At 39.2% G+C, this 18274-nt stretch overlaps 1 protein-coding gene across 2 annotated transcripts; it reads left to right on the top strand.

Moving 5' to 3' along the window:
* The first annotated feature begins 357 nt into the window (after positions 1 to 357).
* Positions 358 to 15980, top strand: il21r.1 (interleukin 21 receptor, tandem duplicate 1). Of its 2 annotated transcripts, none has more exons than XM_029279457.2 (10): positions 358 to 495; positions 2110 to 2316; positions 3258 to 3343; positions 5413 to 5521; positions 6874 to 7064; positions 7584 to 7717; positions 8178 to 8370; positions 8827 to 8902; positions 10517 to 10610; positions 14489 to 15980. In XM_029279457.2, exons 3-10 carry the CDS (start codon positions 3283 to 3285, stop codon positions 15254 to 15256), a joined length of 1626 nt encoding a protein of 541 aa, XP_029135290.2. In that variant the 5' UTR covers positions 358 to 495; positions 2110 to 2316; positions 3258 to 3282; the 3' UTR covers positions 15257 to 15980. The 2 variants fall into 2 exon arrangements, with proteins under 2 accessions (XP_029135290.2, XP_020500180.2); XM_020644524.3 differs by having other exon boundaries at positions 382 to 530.
* Positions 15981 to 18274: the final 2294 nt, after the last annotated feature.

Genomic DNA, 18274 nt, shown 5'->3' with positions numbered 1-18274 from the left:
GTTGGACCTTCTTTATATTTCTATTTACTAAAACTAGATATCTGTGTCTCAGTCATCAGGCCTTAACAATACTTATATTGAAGGTCAGTAGTAGTTGTACAGAAAATTCTCTTGAGGTTGTTTTTAACTAAAACAATGCAGAACATTTGCTGTATTATCGTGTAAGGTGAAAGTAATTATATAATGCTCTGTCCTTTTTTTTTTTTTTAAATAAAAAGCCATATTGTAATGTTAAACTACCGTATTTAGTTATTTACTATTTAGTTAAATGTTTGATGCAGTAGTTTATTCATAAACTGACATGGTTTCCCTTCTCGTTTATAATCAACAATAATCACCTGTGTGTGTGTGTGTGTGTGTGTGTGTGTGTGTGTGTGTGTCTATGAAACAGCAACACTTCTGTCTGGCAGACTGCAAAGATGGCATTGAGTGCAGCCTCTGCAGTGCAACACCATGAACCCTCGATCAAGAAGTAATGCACACTCAGGCTGGAGGGTGAGGAGACGATTGCATGAATTTTTAAAAAGAAGGTAGATTACTTGTCACAAACAACACATTTTTACCTACAGTGTCAGTCATCATTTATTTTGATAATTTGTTTTTAAAAAATCTTTCTGTTCCACACTTGAAAACTTTGCACACATGAGAGTGACTAAGAGAGATGAAAGTCGTTTCTAACATTTTGATCATTAATAGACAAAGGAAAATGTTGTGAGTACTAAACTGACTTAAATGGGGTTTTGATCACAACCTATTTATTTATGTGTGTGTCTAATGTCTATATTCACATTACGATATCATATGGTTTTTAAATAATTTGAACCATGAAAATGGACCCGAGAAACTTCTGAACTGCTACTAAATTGTTCAAATAAAGTTGATTAAATGCATTTGCAGTCTTTAATACAGTCATAAGTTCATCACAATTTAGAGGAACTGTAAACTGTATCAGGTTAAACATAAACCTAATTCCTGATGACCTCTAGTGGCTTTTAAGAGTTCCTACACTGCAGTGCCGCAGCATTTAGTCCATTGGATGCACGCTTTCGCTTTGGGCATGAACTTTAGTCTCAAAGTTAGTCAAAGTTACAGTCTGATGAACTGTCAGATCCTATCAGTATGCTGTAAGGTAGTGCACTATTACATCATGCTGTGAAGTACAAATGTATTATCTCCATGGGGGATAAGAAACAACCATGCAGCAGGTGACATTACTTGCTGATTATTCTCTGATTTATGTTGAAATGTTAGAAACTGCCAGTAAAAAAACAATTCAGTCGTCATAGTGTCATAAACAGATTAAAAGACTGACAGATTAAAAGAATAGTTAGCTGATCAGGTGAAGGTGCAAAGCTTTGTGTGGGTTTTATATCAGAACAACATCTGGCTTTGACTCATATTTGTAGAATGACATTAAATGAGATGCGTCTGCACACCTACTTAGTGGTTTGAACACCACCAGGGTCCACCCGCTGTGCACGACACAAACTGTTATTGTTCTTTGTCTGACACATGCATGAATGATGAATCTTATAGCTGAGCTCTTTGCAGAGCATCAGTAAATTAAGATTTAAATGCTATGAGTTGAAAAAATTTAGATATAATCTTATTATGAAAAAGTGAGATACTGTACGGGGGGGCTTCACAGACGGTTTGTGACTCATTTGGGTTCTAACGAGACGCACTCATGTAGAAGCTGCTGAAACCCCCAGTGTACTATTGAGTAGACGTGTAGGTGTGTGATAAGGCTCTAATGAAAGGTATCAAAGAGCATCTCTGCTCTCTGTGTTAAGAATGTTCTCAGTACTGAAACATGTCTGCTGGGTGTTATTATGTCAAGAATTATTTGACACAGTAAGATATAATCAAAACATTTTATGAAGCGTGAATAGAAAACAAACTAGTGGAAAAGCAGTTGCATAAATTTCATAAATATATCTATATATACCTCAACTCTGAAGCAAAAAATTTATTTAGCTCTTGTTCTCTGAAAAGAAAAATGATATTCAATTCTAAGTTGACACAGATATTATCACTGTCTTTCTTTTTTAAGAAGCTGGTTTCAGTTTCCTGTTGACTTTTTTTTGTTTAACTATTGCATATTCATAGCAGCAGAATAGATGTGGTGGGAAGGCACCAAACAGACACGACTCAAAGACATTCAAACCACATCCTGAGTCACGCCACTGATAATGACGCCTTCGCTGCGAGGAACCTGAAAATGTTCCCCTAAACATTCTCACACAGTCAGCGCTGCATCGGGGACTCTGTTGGCTTGGTGGCTGATTAGCTGGCACAGTTGTGAATTTAAAGAAGGTAAGGTCATTGATTTTACTTTTAATGGGATCAGAAAATGTTGATGAAGATGATTTTTTTAAGCTGGTTTAACAAAATAATTACATTTTCAATGGATTCTAATGTAAACTTTTTGTGACTGTAATTATTAATGATGCTAATGCTTTTGATGTTTTCCACATTTGGGATTGAAGATATGATTTGAGCTTTTTGTCTATTTAAAAAGGATTTCACCTTCGTCCAATTTTGACATTAACAGGAGAGGAGTAGTGCCAGACTTGAGAAATAAACAATGATAGGAGAACGATTTGTTTTTTCCATTATCCTTCCGTTATGGTTGTGGGCAGCAGTAGTTCACACTGAAGGGACTTGGGTTGGGAACGGGAGGGTCGCTAGTTCAAGCCTTGATGTGGACCATAATATGGAAGTTGGTCTGGTCGCTGGAGAGGTGCCAGGTCACCTCCTGAGCACTGCCAAGGTGCCCTTGAGCAAGGCACCGAACCCTCAACAGTTCTGGTGCACTCTCTGCATAGCAGTGTGTAGCATCACTGACATCTCTCCGCTAATGCATGTCCACAGGTCCTGTTTGTGCATGTGTGTGATTCGAGCCTATGTGTGTGAGAAGCATGTCTCTCAATAACGCAGTGTAAAACCAGAGTTTCTCTCAGGGATTAATAAAGTATGGGGCGATTTTTTTAAATACTGCTCTTTGATCAAAAGTCAAAATATTGTGAATAAAGTTGAAATACAATTTCGTTTCGTACTTTATTCTTGACATTTCCACCAACAACAAAAAATCTTCGTCCTTTCGTTATTTATTTCTTATGACTGGCTCTAATCCTTTTCCACAACAATTCGATTCGACTAAAAAAGCATCCCTACGGATATTTTTATTTTATTTTGAGTGTAAATTTATTATCATTATTATTATTTATGTGTAGTGTTTCCTCCTGTCTTACCAGAGGCTGATAACTGTGGGTCGTCCCCATGGCTCTGAAAACTGTGCACCTGTTGTCGCTGTGGGGCCTCACTCTGTTTGTTCACGGAGGTAAGTTGATCTAATTACTCTGGTTTTCTTTACCTGTCGGTGAGAATTTCTCAGAATCACATTGTTTTTAGTACATTTACAAGTACAACTACATTTACACATACAAGGAATTTGAGTTGGTGTTTTGGTGCATAAACAGTTAGCAAACTCAAAGGCTATAAAACACAGCAGTGCTCCTACTGACAACTTAAAAAGAATAAGAAATAATATATATGATAGAATATAAAGATATAAAAACACAAAAAGGTGCAGTGGAGGAAATAATATATATGATAGAATATAAAGATATAAAAACACAAAAAGGTGCAGTGGAGGAAATAATATATATGATAGAATATAAAGATATAAAAACACAAAAAGGTGCAGTGGAGGATCTGTGCAGTTGTGCAGGTATGTGTGTGATTTAAAGTGAAAATGACTTCCAGTATTAATCTCCTCACAGAGTTCAGTGTAAACAGAAAATACTGAAGTCTAGTGTGCGTTAATGTAACGCATGTAACGCATACCAGACTGTGATGGAGGAGGAGAGGATGGACTCAATGATGACAGTGTAGAAGTGCACCATCATGGTCTTTGGCAGGTTGAAATTCTTCAGCTGCAGCAGGAAGTACATCCTCTGCTATTCTTTCTTGATGAGGGAGCCTATGTTCAGCTCCCACACGAGGTCCTGAGGGATCCCAGGAAGCAGAGAGTGATGGTGATGGTGGGTGGCTACATTTTTCCTGAAGTCCACAACCACACCTAGAGGAGCTTGACAGACTGGTGACTAGAGGTGCTTCTGTTAGTGTACAAAGAGCCTTGAGAGGAGCCAGTGTTGATGTTTGTGGCAGTCCTGACAGTATCCCAGTCAGATCAACTTAAGCACGCCTTTAATTCTTCCACAGCTTCACTGGTGCACTGCTTTGAGGTCCTCACATCAGGCTTGCAGAGCTTTAATTTCTGCTCAGATGGACCATAACATAGGAGGAGGGACCCAGTGCAGCGCGGGTGATGGCGTGATAAGCGTTGCTGATGGAGGTGTAACAGTGGTCCAAAACTTTCCTCTCTCTGGTTGGACATTTTAGAACCTGTCTGTACTCAGGATGCTCATGACTTAGATTGCCTTTGTTAAAGTCACCGGGGACAGTAACTAAGGTGTCCGGGTTTGTCTGTTCTGCACACAGTATCTGGTCGGCGAGAGCGCTGTTATCCTCGTGCACGCTGGCCTGTGATGGAATGTAAACACCAATCAGAAGAGCTTGAATGAAAAGAGATTCAAGCTCAGGAGAACAATGCTTTTTGATCGCTGTTACGTCCCTAAACCCGCCTCTGTTGACATAAATACAGATTCCTCCACCATGTGCTTTGCCAGAAAGTTCTTTGTCTCGATCCTCTCTGAAGAGTTGGAGTCCCGCCAGCTGCAGCCCAGAGTCCAGTATCAGTCCACACAGCCACGTCTCCTTGAAACACAAAACACAGGATGTAGAAAGGTCTCTGTTTCTTCCCATCACTAGCTGAAGTTTGTCCAGTTTGTTGCACAGTCAACGCACATTGGAGAGAAATATGCCCGGTAGAGTGGTTAAGCACGAGCACACCTGCCTGTTTCCCTCTCCTCTGTCTTCCCAAAGCGCACCTTGAACCAGAATGCCCAATACTTCCACGGATTGCGTCAGGATAGGGGGGAAAATCTCACTGTGATTCCTGAATTCATTCTCTCTTTTAAAAATGAACTTTTCATTGTTGAGAGTTTGTCCTGATTTTGTCAGATTGGAAAAGTTTCCCTTCATGTATTTCCGAACTTGAGTGAGCCTAAACACAGACATGCTGAGATAAACATGATATAGAGTCATGTCAGTATGAAACATACGTCTGTATTTACACGAGGTGAATAGTTTTACAGTATTGACATTACAGTGTGTGAGAGTCTAGTGCGCATAGATTCATGATCGTATGGAGAGCAAAGTACTGAGGTAACTTTCTGTGGCCCCATCATCTCTATAAAAAAACATATTAGATGTGTGTAGAGCATGAATGTTGATCATAGTGAATATAAACTCCTGTTAATGACCCACTTCTCTTCTCTGGTGCAGGAACTTCATTCTGCAATGTCACCTGCTCCACAGACTACAGTGTCACAGTGAACTGTTCGTGCTCGGCTCCTTTGACGACATATTCTGTCATCGTTGAAGTCAGCTGCAGGTACGTTTAGACTTTGATGAGCATCATTTCTTTTGAGGCTTCATAATGCTTCATGTGGCTTAGGAGCATCCGAAAGATTTTTTTTTTTTTAAAAACAACAATTTTGTCTGGGAGTTTTGCTTTTTCAACTTACAAATAAGCATCAACATAATGACCATTTTGAATATCATGCTCTTGGTTCCAAATATGCATGGTACTATGAATAATAGGGCTGGGAATTTTTGGGTGTTTCACAATTTGATTTTGATTCTTGGGGTCACGATTCGATTCAGAATCTATTTTCTATTCAAAATCATTCTGGATTCATGACTCAAAATCTATTTATGAATTAGTACAAGGGAGTGACAGATTAGCCAAAAAAGTTATGAATCTATTTAAAATCTCTGATAAGAATCTTGATTTTTACATAAATCACATTTTTTCCCAGCTCTACTGAATAGAATAGATCGTATAGCATCAGTGAGTAGTTTTGTCTAGGAGCAAACTTTAGCACAACTTTTAAAAATTGAGTTGTTTTGTGGAAAAGTTGTTTCAATGTAACGGAAACGCTGCAGAGCTGCAATGAAGTTTGACCTTAATGTTCGCTTTACTGCATCTTCCTTGATGCTTTGCCTTTCAGAGTTTCCACCAGAATGTTTCAGTATGAACACCCATCAGTGATGTTATGATGTAAGCATTGATTGAAGGAGAGAAGCCTGAATTACACATTTAAGAGGCTGATTAAGTGTCAAATACTTTAGATATGTAATAACAACAGGCTTTGTTACATCTATTATATCTTTTTTTTAACATTCAAGTAACAAAATTAGAAGATGCACCTTTAAAAGCACATTATATTGCAGTACATTTGTTGGCTCCTGCTACTTAAATGTGGGGCACGCACACTAACCACTAACCACTAACCACTGCGCCACCAGGGCCTCAGGGTTTTAGACTTTTAATGGCATTTAAAACTTTTTTTTTTTAACTAATTTGTGCTATTTTTAGGCAAAGGCATAAGAAAGTTAATTGATAAAAAAAATCATTTGATTAATCAAAAAACGACTGGTTGATTCATTGGATATGGTTTCTGGTGAGAAGCTCTCAGCATGATGCTTATGTTGGGATGTATTGTATTATTAATAAGATGCATGATAGTTATGATACAGGTACACGATACACTAAGCTGTGTGATTGTCTATCATATGTTTTCCTCCCCTAAACAGTGGTGATGTGAATCTGAGCTCCCAAACTGTCATTGCGTCAGCTCGGCTCTAAAACAAATCGCTTTGAAACCACATCCTTTAATGCTGAGACTTCCACTGATGTCACAGAGCATCATATATTAATAATGTCTGATTATCTGCCTCCAGTGATGGTTACGGACTCTACGTCAACAGCAGCTGTGAAGTTAAACCGCCTCAGTCCTGGTGCATCATGTATCCTGAAGATCTCGAGGATGTTACCTCCATTGGGACGATGTGTACGGCGACCGTCACCCAACAAGATAGTCGAGGTGTAGTGAAGGGCATGGAGTCATCTGTCTGGGAACTGAGTCATGTTGGTAAGTTAATCTGACAACGACCGTATGAATTGACCTTTCTGTTTCCGTCATCTCTGCTGATCAGATAAGTTCTTCATTGAGCGATAACGTCGACAGTTTAAAGAGGTCAAACGTCAAACTGGATACGTTTTATAGAATACAATTATGAGTATAAAGTGGTTTAGAATAAGTCAAATGTTTTTTCACAGTAATCTTTCAATGATCTTTCTGTGAATTTCAGGTGTTTGTAAAACACTTGTGCTGCTTTCAGCCACCTGTTTCCAAACGCTTCATTACATACTCATCATTTAATCATTTTCAGTTCTGTTTGAAAAGATCAAAAACTGAAGACAATCCTTCTGGGAACTTGGGAAACTTGGGAACTTGGGAACTCCCAAAATATTGATTTGTCGCAGATGCCAACCCATCTGCTTCCTCCTAAAGATTAAAAGAAAAAAAATTAACCGCCACTTGCTGTGATTTACTGGCACACATTTTCATTTTCATTATAATTCCCCTTTTGGTCTTTTACTTTCACAGTGAAAGCTCTGCCTCCTTTGGATGTCCACGTGACAAACAGTGGCAGATTTTACAACATCACCTGGGACCACAACGACAGAGAAAACAGCCTCACATACAGAGTGCGTGTGAGAGAGAGCAGGAAGTCGTCAGAGGTAATACATGAAGGAAAACGCAAAAAAAACTCTCAAAATTGGACTTGAAGTGTATCCAGGGGCGTGTCCAGAGAGGTGGCTTGCGCCCCTTTTTTGCATTTCAATCAAACACATTTCATTTTGTCAGTACTTTGAATTGTTACTGAACATTTTATCTGTGAGTCATTCAGATGTAAAGCTAAGAAGATGTATATGTACCTACTTTTTGTGTTACTTTTTAAAGTTAATAAATCATTCACAGGAAAATGAAATCTGTATGATACTTTAATGTAAGCTGTTTCAGTAGATATGATTTGTAGAGGCAGATATAGTAAAGAAATGCTTATCATTTGTTTATATGTATATGTGCACACAAACTCAATGTCACACCTGCATAAGTCAGTGCACCAGTTTGGTTTGCCCAAGTGCAAAAAGTCTGGACACGCCCCCTTAGTGTTAAACTCTTCTTCATTCCCTTCAGGATGCTGCTCTGGTATACTTAGTGGAAGGAAAGCACAAACTGTTAGAGCACATGAAGCTGAGGCCACATGTGAACTACACTGTGGATGTGGCAGCCAAAATGTGTCCTGAGAATCTGTACTTGGGTCCGTGGAGCGAGTGGAGCTCCTCTGCAGAATGGACGACTACAGGAAGCTCAGCGGTAGAGTTCAAAGGTAGAAGAAGATTTTCACATTAGAGCAATAATATGATCGTTTTAACTCGTGCTTTATCAGACTGCTGAGGCTGGTTGCAGATGTTTTGTTTAATGTAACTCAGGTTCATTAATTATTTAATATTGTAAGATCATATTTGGCTCAGTGGGAGAGTCGGTCGTCTCTCAACCTGAAAGTTGGGGTTTCGGCCCCCAGCTCCTGTAGCCACATGTTGAATTGTCCTTGCATAAGACACTGAACCTCAAATTGCTCCCGCTGCTGCGTCAGTGGCATGTGAATGTGTATGAATGGAATTAGTCAGCACTGATGGACATGTTACATTGCAGCCTCTGCCATCAGTGAGTGAAAGGGGGGAATGTAACATGAGGTGTAAAAAGCGCTTTGAGTAATCAGGAAGCTAGAAAGGCGCTGTACCAGTCAGTCCATTTACCGTTTACATGTCTGTCTCTTTTACAGGAATGAATAAAACTTGGTTGTTTTCCCTCCTGTCCATCGTTGCTGTCCTTGGAGTCGTGGTCTATTCACAGAAAACGTGAGTACTGCAGCCGAACGGGTATTAGCTTTGAAGCTAGGTGCTGCGGATTACCTGCAGAACAAATGACACAAAATGTCCCTCGATTTACGATTCTCACATGTCTAAATTTTTGACATTCCCCCAGATACAGTGCGACTTGTCACTTCAGAAACTTTACCACACAACCTCAAAAAGCCTAATTTGTCTTTCTGTTAAACAGCTGGCCGTTATTTTCCAATAAACACTGCTCGCTTTGGGAGAAGCAGAAGTAGAACACATATCATATTTAGATTGAAAAATTATAGAAATAATGATACATTAGAAATAATGTGTTCAAATCCTGTTCAGGGTCAAACTTCCTTTTGAGTTTATAATGAGCTGAATGCATTAATCGTGTAAAAAGTAAGATAGCAAAGTGAAAGTAAAGTTAGTCTGAATGTTAGTCTGAAGGTCAGAAACACGTCTAGTTCCAGTAAACCATTAGCAAAGATTCTCACTGCTTGAACACAGACGTTCCTGGTATCGCCTCCCACATACAGAGAAACCACTCCTGTGATGTATGTGCAGCAGCACATTGCACTCAAATGGCTAACAGGCATAGGAAGTCTGTGCAGAGAGGATCAGTGTCAGACACTTTGAAGTCACGCCTCGAAGTCGAGGGCACACAGTCACAGGAAAGATAATACTTAAAAAAAGGCTTAAAAAAGTAGATGAACAATGCGCTGACACGGTTTATCTGGTTGTTACTGTTCAGTTTGGAGGATGTTGAAGAGTTAACCACCTGTGAGTGAGGAAAATCACACCTTGGGTTTGGTTTGGTTTAGAGCTCACAAAAACTGTGTGCATGTTGTTATAGGCAGCAGAACATGCAGATATGTGACGTACAGACACTTTCTTTTTCCATCTCGATGGTTACAAATTTACATTTTTGTTGAAGTCTCTGGGCTTCAGTTCTGGAGCTGTTTGGTTGCATTTACTTGCAGCTGTATCTCGTAATGTGTGCACTTAATTATTTTAATGAGAGCAGACGAAAGATCTGCAAGTTTGGTTTTTCACTGTCGGTTCATTTGAAAGTGTTCGGTGCATTTTAAGACTCATGCTTCAAACTACTTAACGAGCTTTTGTTAAAGATAATGGTCGATGATACAGATACGGATCTTCTTGATCAATCCCTGCATCACTAAAGATTCCTCTTGTTTTACCTACTCTGAAGTAGGAGCTTTAAGAAGTCCTTCTAAACCGTGCTCTTAAAGCTACAGCATTTGCAGTCATTCTTGTTTTTGCAGTCTGGAGTCCTTTAACTGTCCTAGAAACTATCCAAACATTTCTCCAGGTCAAAAACTGTCGGTGGGAAAAAAATGATCTTCAATCACTTTTTCTTCCCTGTGGAGCATGATGAGCAAATTCTGTTGAAGCTCTTCAAAGTCGAGTTGTTTTTGCTTGTTTACATAATAACAGGCATAACTTACCGTAGTTAGACTCATGATGACACTGAACATTACAGCCATTTCATGCTATAAGTATTACTGGTTATGAGCTAGAAAACATCAGCACACCTCACGTACCAAAATAAAAACATCAGTGACAGACACAAATGAATTCAAAAATGTTCTTTGTGCGTATTCATTTCAGATATTTGCAGAAGAAGCTCCACCTGATCACATACATCCCCACACCGCAGGAGTTTTTCAAGCCCCTCTACCACAACTATGAAGGGAACTTTAAGGTAAGGAGAACAAACTCGGTTCACTGGGCTTTGTGTGTAGTTTCCATATGAGCCCAGCAGGTGATGCCTTAGAGGGGGACTTTCAACACATCTGCACCGAGGGGACTTTCCCGTGACTTCCCATGTAAGGGTTATGACTCAGTGCACAGGGGCTTCAAGAGGCTTTTCGTTTTTCATTTGTCTGGCACGCTGTGGGTAGATAATTGTGTGACGGCAGACCTGTTCCACCCCAGTGGAAAATACCCCCGTGTAAAGATCATTTATGTGTCATTGTGTCAGGCTAAAAAAACAGCTTGTTTTCACCTGATAAGGGCACAGGAAGGGACTTATTTTGTAACTGTAGTAGGTTGAAAACGCTACATATAAAGTTTTTATTCAAACAGACACCCCCCTATTTTTCTGTAATATTTTATGAGCTATTCTAATTGTAATGACAGATTTTCACATGGTAATATTCAGGTTACCCAGGAGATGGCGCTATTATGCCACTGTGGATTCCCAGAGAGACTTTATAACTTAGTCCTGCACATGCGCAAGTTCAGACAATAAACGAGCTGGCATGAGCAAGACGCTAAAAATGTATTGAAGGCTACGCAGTGCTTCCTAGCCTGTGTAACCTTTGCTGCCGGTCAGGATTTCCCCGAGGTCTGGTGCCGGAAACATAACCTCTGTGTGCATTTACAAACATTGGTCAGCAGAGTGCGCCACTGCAGGGAACATACTATTCTTAGAGAGGGGAAGTACAGGATGTACATGAAGTACTAAATTTGCTGAACCGGGCAAAATAAGAAGCAGATTGTGCTTTAAACAGATCAGATATTAAATAGATTGGGTCTCAAGCTAGTTTGCAGGCAACAAAAAAATACCTAAACAACATTAAAAAAAAAAACAATCTGAATTCTCTCAGAGTTTCAATACGAGTATGAAGATATAGATATAGAAATAGAGGGAGTGAAGGAAGAATCAAAGTAGTCTTAGAATAACACCTTGTAAAAGCACAAACATGTTTATTTTTGTCAGTATTATTTTTGTTATTATTCTATTTGCATGCATGTACATTGAAGAAGACATGACGGCCATTTGTGCGAGCACTGATGAAGACTTGTTGCGGGCTGTAATGAAGTCCACATAGTTAAAAGATGGTAACCATAATATAAACAAACATTTCCGTGTTCACATGAGGTTTTGGTTTGAGAACAATGAACACAGAAGTAGAAAACAAAAGTGAAATACTGTTAAACAGCAGCACAGCTACTGTGGAACTTAAACAGAATAAACAAACATGTTTATTACAACCAGCCTGTAGCATCAAGGTGGCCCTCTCATTCCTCACTCCCAATCATGAGCCACAATCAAACTCATTTTCTGTCCACAATTTATTATTAACAATAAACGTAAAATAAATCATACTTCAGGGAGAGCACCGAACAAAATCCCAAGTCAAAAACCCAACCTACCTTCCCTCAAATAAAGTGAAGAAAAGAAAATACATGAGTCTTGAGAGAAACAGGAGAAAAGGTTTCTCTCCCCTGCAACACAACCATGACTAAACAACGTAATCACAATATTTCTCAATTTAAACAAATCACAAAGTTTCCTTCTCTCCCAAAATATCTCTCTTTGGAGGTGAGGTAGAAGACGGGCAGTGTTTCAGTTTCCACAGCTCCCTTTGATACTGGCGCCCTCAGGAATCCTCCAATGATCCACAGATGCACAAACAACAAAAAAGAACACAAAGCCCCACAAAGGCAGATCCAATAATAAGAAGTACACTTTAATACACTTGTGACTCACAGTCATAACAGCCCCTACAACTTTAAAAGTAAAAAACAAACTCATCTTTGATTTAGTTTTGTGTTAACCATTTTTATGCACTTTTTTTTTTTACTGAAAAACTTTCAAACTGGATTTAAAGTTGATTATTTTCTCAAGACACATATCAGTTACTGTAAATCTGACGCTGTGTGATGCTCTGCAAGTTACATTTTATATCTATTTTTTGCAACATGACCACGATTAATCCAACATGGTTTCAGAAGTTCTTGCTGTAGCTTGACTTTGTTATCTGAGTCTTGCGGTGCAGACTGCTTGCATTTCCCCAGCTGCTCAGAGACCATTCAGTGCTGCTGATGAGCTCAGTAACTTCAGGATGTGGTGTCTTTTGCTTCACAAAAACTAATTCATGCTTATCTGCCCATCGTCTCGCTGAATGGAGGCAAAAAGGGGGCTGCAGAAGTATGTGATTCTTTAATTATGATTTAATTATTATGGAGTTAATCCTCACAGTCTGTCCATGCACTGCTGATACACTAATTTAATGCAAACTTTAAAAATCCTCTGAATAAAGTGCTTACGTTTTTGAAGAGCAATGCTATATGCAAATTAGAAAATGACTTTGTTATTTTAAGTTTATCCAAATAAAATTTGAGAAGCCCGACTGATAGTAAGAAATGAAGTAGTTCCTCCAGGAGGGCCGTGATAAACGTTACTTTACTTCATCACATCATGTTCGTACTGATCTGTTTGAATGAATTAATTGTGTCATTACAGTTTTTTTAAAAAGTGGCTAAATGTTCAGATAGATCCTGATGAACAACAACATGAAAGCCCCAAGTTAAAAATATATCTCGGTACTTGCCCAGGTGTCTCAGCCATGTTTCTTATTAGTGATTAAACATGCTGATTCCCTCCTTTGACAAGGTGTACATTGCACCCTCACACACACAGAAAATGTTTTTTTCATTGAAGAAACTCATGTCAGCTTTGCTGAGGGTTAGATGAAGATCAATGTCACAGATCCAGTATATAATGGGTTAATAAGCAGCCAGTAGCCACGTAGCTTAGCTTTCACACTGGAAGCATGGGGACACAGGTAGCCTGTTCAAATGTAAGAAAAAGTCTGCCTTCCATCACATCTTAAACTCACTGATTAACACATTATATCCCAGCTGTAAATCTATTCTAAATCAACTCTTAGTGGGAATAGCATGCTTTAAGAATCCTTGACTGGGTCAAAGGACAGACTAACAGTTAGCCCTCCACTCATGTTCTTAATGTTATGCTAACTGCCTGCTAGCTCCAGCTTCTATGAACAGAAAAGACAACAGAATGTCTAAATCTTTCTGAGTAATTTGATGTTGAACATGCACTGAGTTAATTATTAGATGTATTATATTACTTTAGCTTATTAATGTGCAATGTAATAAATAAAAACTAATGTATAAATGTAATGAAAATAATAATATTAATTATACAATAGGATACATTGCTTTAATTCTTCAACTCTGAAGAGTGTGTGACGCTTCCTCACTTTACATGACATGCCTCTCGGGCTTCTGCAAAACTGTAATGCAATTTGATATCATACACTGCTTTTACCCATTTGGACACCCACAGTATATTGTTGCGGCGCTGATGCAGGCTGGCAATATAAAAAAGGACAACAGTGAGCGCTCCAAGTCATAAATATATGTGGGTACTCGTCTGATTGTTGTAACCACACTTCATAGAAGTGGTTAAACACATACTGACAAAACGGTGGATACATTTTAGGTTCTCGCTTTCATAAGTTGCATAAAATTCTTTCATGTATATAGAAAGCCCATTTACAATGAAAAAACCTGTGTCTGTCATTTGCTGATTGCTAAAAATAAAGCCAGCTGCTTGTTGCACTTGTTTAGCCATTCTTAAACCAAAGTTTAAAATTATGCGTTTGATTTTTTTTTGTTGCTAGAACTAGTTTCTGATCAGATGAAGCACATCTGCTTACAGTATTAATGCTAAGCTAATGCCCTGATGGCTGCTGTTTCAGGTTCATATTCATATGTTGAGAAAGCTAATGAGTAAATATTCACTGCCTTCCAATTTGTCTGTTGCAGGACTGGGTGAAACCTGTATTCAGCGAGAATGATTTCCTAAGCATCAACTCAGATGTTAATGTTCAGAGGAAAAGCGAGAAGCAGCCTGATGTCCTCCAGTGGAAGAATGAGAAACGAAGCTACAGCGAGGACGTGATCAAACAAGGTGGTCATCATTTCCTCCACATGATGCAGCCTCACAACAACCCCCTGCTGTTCGTCCAGGCCGCTGGTAGTTCTCAGAGCTCAGGTCACTCCAGTGGACACATCTCCATCCACACCGTAACCTTGTCTGGAGAAGGAGAGTTTGAGGAGGAAGTTAGGTCAAGGAACTCTGAAAACAACCTCAGAAGTTACCGAGATGGAGAAAGCTTTGCTTCATTTGAAGACGACAACAGAGAACTTGCTGGCTACAATTTAGAAGAGCTTCGGTTGTCCAGGTTGGATGGACATAGTGGGATGTTATCTCAGCTTGATAACCAAATATCCAACGACATATCATCAGAAAATTCCAACTTTGAGCCACATGCCATGATTCATGAACCAGAGAGGTTATCACTCGACTCGTTCGTCTCACTCGAGCAGTCAGACGGCTACCCTCACGTGGACCTGGACACTGTCGACAGTGGGTTTGGAGAGTGCAGCAGCCCTGGAGCCTCAGACTCAAACATGGCAGGGCAGATGGATTTATTTCAGGAGCACAAAAACTCAAATTCCAACTATGTCAAGCAGTGGATGATATGTAGCACTATTCAGGAAGACTCAAACAACACAGAGCAGGCTTCCTGAAACCTAATGATACATGTTACTGACAAACTGAAAGTCACAGATGGATACACCGTTTGACAAAAGTCTAAATACCTTTTTTTCTGTGAATAATGTCATATTCAAAGGTTTTGCAATTTGTACGATATATGTATATAGCAAGATTGCTTTGTTTGCTTTTGTGATATATTTTTTATTTAGAAATGTACAAAGAAATAACATCATACATTACACATTTTTTCCCTTTTCTCCCCTCGACCCCGAAGAGATCACACATAGTACATGTACAAAAGTGGATTTGTGCAAACATCACCCACATCATCCCTATGGCGACCCCACATACCCACATATCCCCACCCTGGATCGTCATCTATCATGAAGATCCTTTACTTATTATTTTTGAATGTTTCAATTGGATGCATAAAAGTTTATTTTGCTTCTTTCATCAATGTACTTCTTGAGAAAATCTATAATTCATAACTCTCGCACTTGAGACTGTATCGACCTGGGTTCAAAATGTTGCAGTGGTTTGTACATCTGCATGATGTTTTTTGTTTTATCTCTGTTTACACAGCTTCATATTGTCATGGTCATGCAGGCTTCGTCTGCTTGTACTGTAGCACCAGCAAGCTTGCTGCCTTATCAAGATGTCTGATAATGCCTGTTCTCCTTGCTTGTGCGTATTTTCAGTAACCACTGTAATCATCCGTCCTGTTTTTGTGAAATGTCAGTAAAAAGAGCAAACTTAGTCAAAATTCTTATCTGTTCACTCACAAAAAATTTTTTTGTTCAAGGCCTCATTTATCAGAGTGAGGCAGAGAAACAAGCCAAACAGGCTGTGATGACCTGCTCGCTCACTTTGTGTTGTGAGTTTTTACAGAGTGTTAAAGGTTTACCCTGTAGTTTCTGTGCTTTTTACAACTGCAAAAGTGCATTATTATTCCATTTTATCAGGCAACACTCTCCCTTAAACCCTTTTAACATCGATAAAATTAGTAATTTAGACAGAATTTGTTTTTCTGGGTCATTGCTGAGTATTTTGTCTGTCTTCAGCAAATATGATTATGACATTATGCAGGACTTTCTGGGGTGGTTAAAGGTACAAATTATTCAGATTTTGTATAGATCTATGAGCTGATTTTATCTGAGATTGTGTGAGGGTGGATTGATCTCTTGAGTGAAAGGGTTCCTGATGGTGGTGTGTGGTGGGAGGGGGTGGGGAAGTGTGGCTCATTTACTTTCCGTGTCCAAAGTTTCCCCGACTGCCAACAGTCTCACAGTTGTTATTGTTATTGCAAGTCTGTCCCATCAACCTATAGGAATCTGTTACTGCGTGCTCACAGGTAATCTTCAGTTTGTTTCATGGAAAGTAGTAGTCTGTAAGTAAAGTTTTTGATATAATAATGGCTCTGAACAGCATCATATGAGATTGCTTTTAAGATTCAACATTCGGTTCATTTGTCATTTTCCGTTTTCTTTAGCTATGTATCTGCAAGAAAGATGAAATGAGGTTCTCCCAGCCCACAGCACTAAGATTAGGGATATGTTTAGTAGAATTTAAGTCATCTTCAACCAGCTGGGGCTGTAGCTGGACTGGCTGTAGCTCTGGTTAACAAGCCTTCTCTATCAGCTCTATTACCCCGATGTAAACCTGCACAGCGGACAGGATAGCATCTTGTAGGAGCAGCACTGTTTTGCACATATTTGGATCGAAAAAAGGATGATAAAATTGTGTGTGGGCTGTGTCAGGAATGTTTAATCACATTAAGCATGGGCATGTGGACGTTAACCTGCAGGGAGGACCAAAGACTGACGGCTAGCCACACTCGGAAAACCCAAATTCTGTTGTTGACCCCTCGGACAGTATTGAATAAGTTCTGCTCAAATAGTGATTTCTTACCTTAAGTCTAGTCAGTCTAAACAGAATGCAAATGTCAGATTAACCGACTAGAAAATAAGTCATCTGGGAACATCCTGCCATAAATGGTAAATGGACTTGAGTGTGTACAGCGCTTTTCTAGTTTTCTGACAACTCAAAGCGCTTTTACACCGCAGGTCACACCTACACATTCACACACTGATGGCAGAGGCTGCTCTGTAAAGTGACCATCAAAAGTAATTAATACCGTTCATACACATTCACACACCGCTGATGAAGCAGCAAGAGCAATTTGGGGTTAAGTGTCTTACTCAAGGACACATCAGACATGTGGCTGCAGGAGTTGGGGATCAAACCCTTGACCTTCCGGTTGAGCGTTGACCAACATTACCAACTAAAGTACAATTTAAAAAAAAACAGCTTAGTTAAAAAAACAAGAAGCAGCAATCATGTAGCAGCACAGTCGTTGAAGTAGTCTTTGTAGTTGTATTTTTGGGGATAAAGTTCTGAGCTTCACTTTTCAGACTGATAAAGTTCAGGTTTCCAGTCGGAGGCTTGAAAGTCCATTAGCACGATGTGGCATTGGCAGAAACATCTGATTTCCCCCAAATCAATAATGCAGAAAATGGACCAATCAACTTTTTTTATCTCGTTCTTCAGCATCTGAGTGAACCCAAGGCCAAACCACATTCCTACTGCAGATGGAAGTATTATCTAACCCATCGTTACCTAATAGTGCATATTAGTCAGAAGGTTCCTTTTTTGAATACATTATGCAAAGTAAAGTACAGTACCAGTGCATTATAACAACCTTTATTTACAGCCTCAGTGAGAAGTTTTCAGCTGCTTATGAACCAGCCTGAAGATTGACTATTTCTATGAAGTAATTATGCCTGTAACCAATTCTCTCCAGTCAGTGTCAAGACGAGGTGAATGCTGAACGCTTTTCTTCTTTTTCCTTTTTACATTTTTCATGGCAAAGATTCACAGTGAGTAATACAGTGAGTGTTTAAAGAGAGCAGGATGACAGAATCAGAAAACACTAATTATGCATAATAATAATAATAATAAATCCAGTCTTTTTGCATCACAAACGTATTAAATCAAAACTACTAAGAACTCCTGGGCATAGAGCAGCATGATGAAAAACAAACTATCACGAA

This window comes from Labrus bergylta, chromosome 8 (genome assembly GCF_963930695.1).
Source record: "Labrus bergylta chromosome 8, fLabBer1.1, whole genome shotgun sequence".
NCBI lineage: Eukaryota > Metazoa > Chordata > Actinopteri > Labriformes > Labridae > Labrus > Labrus bergylta.
Note: the sequence above shows the minus strand (reverse complement) of the source record. Positions and strands in the feature narration are given on the sequence as shown.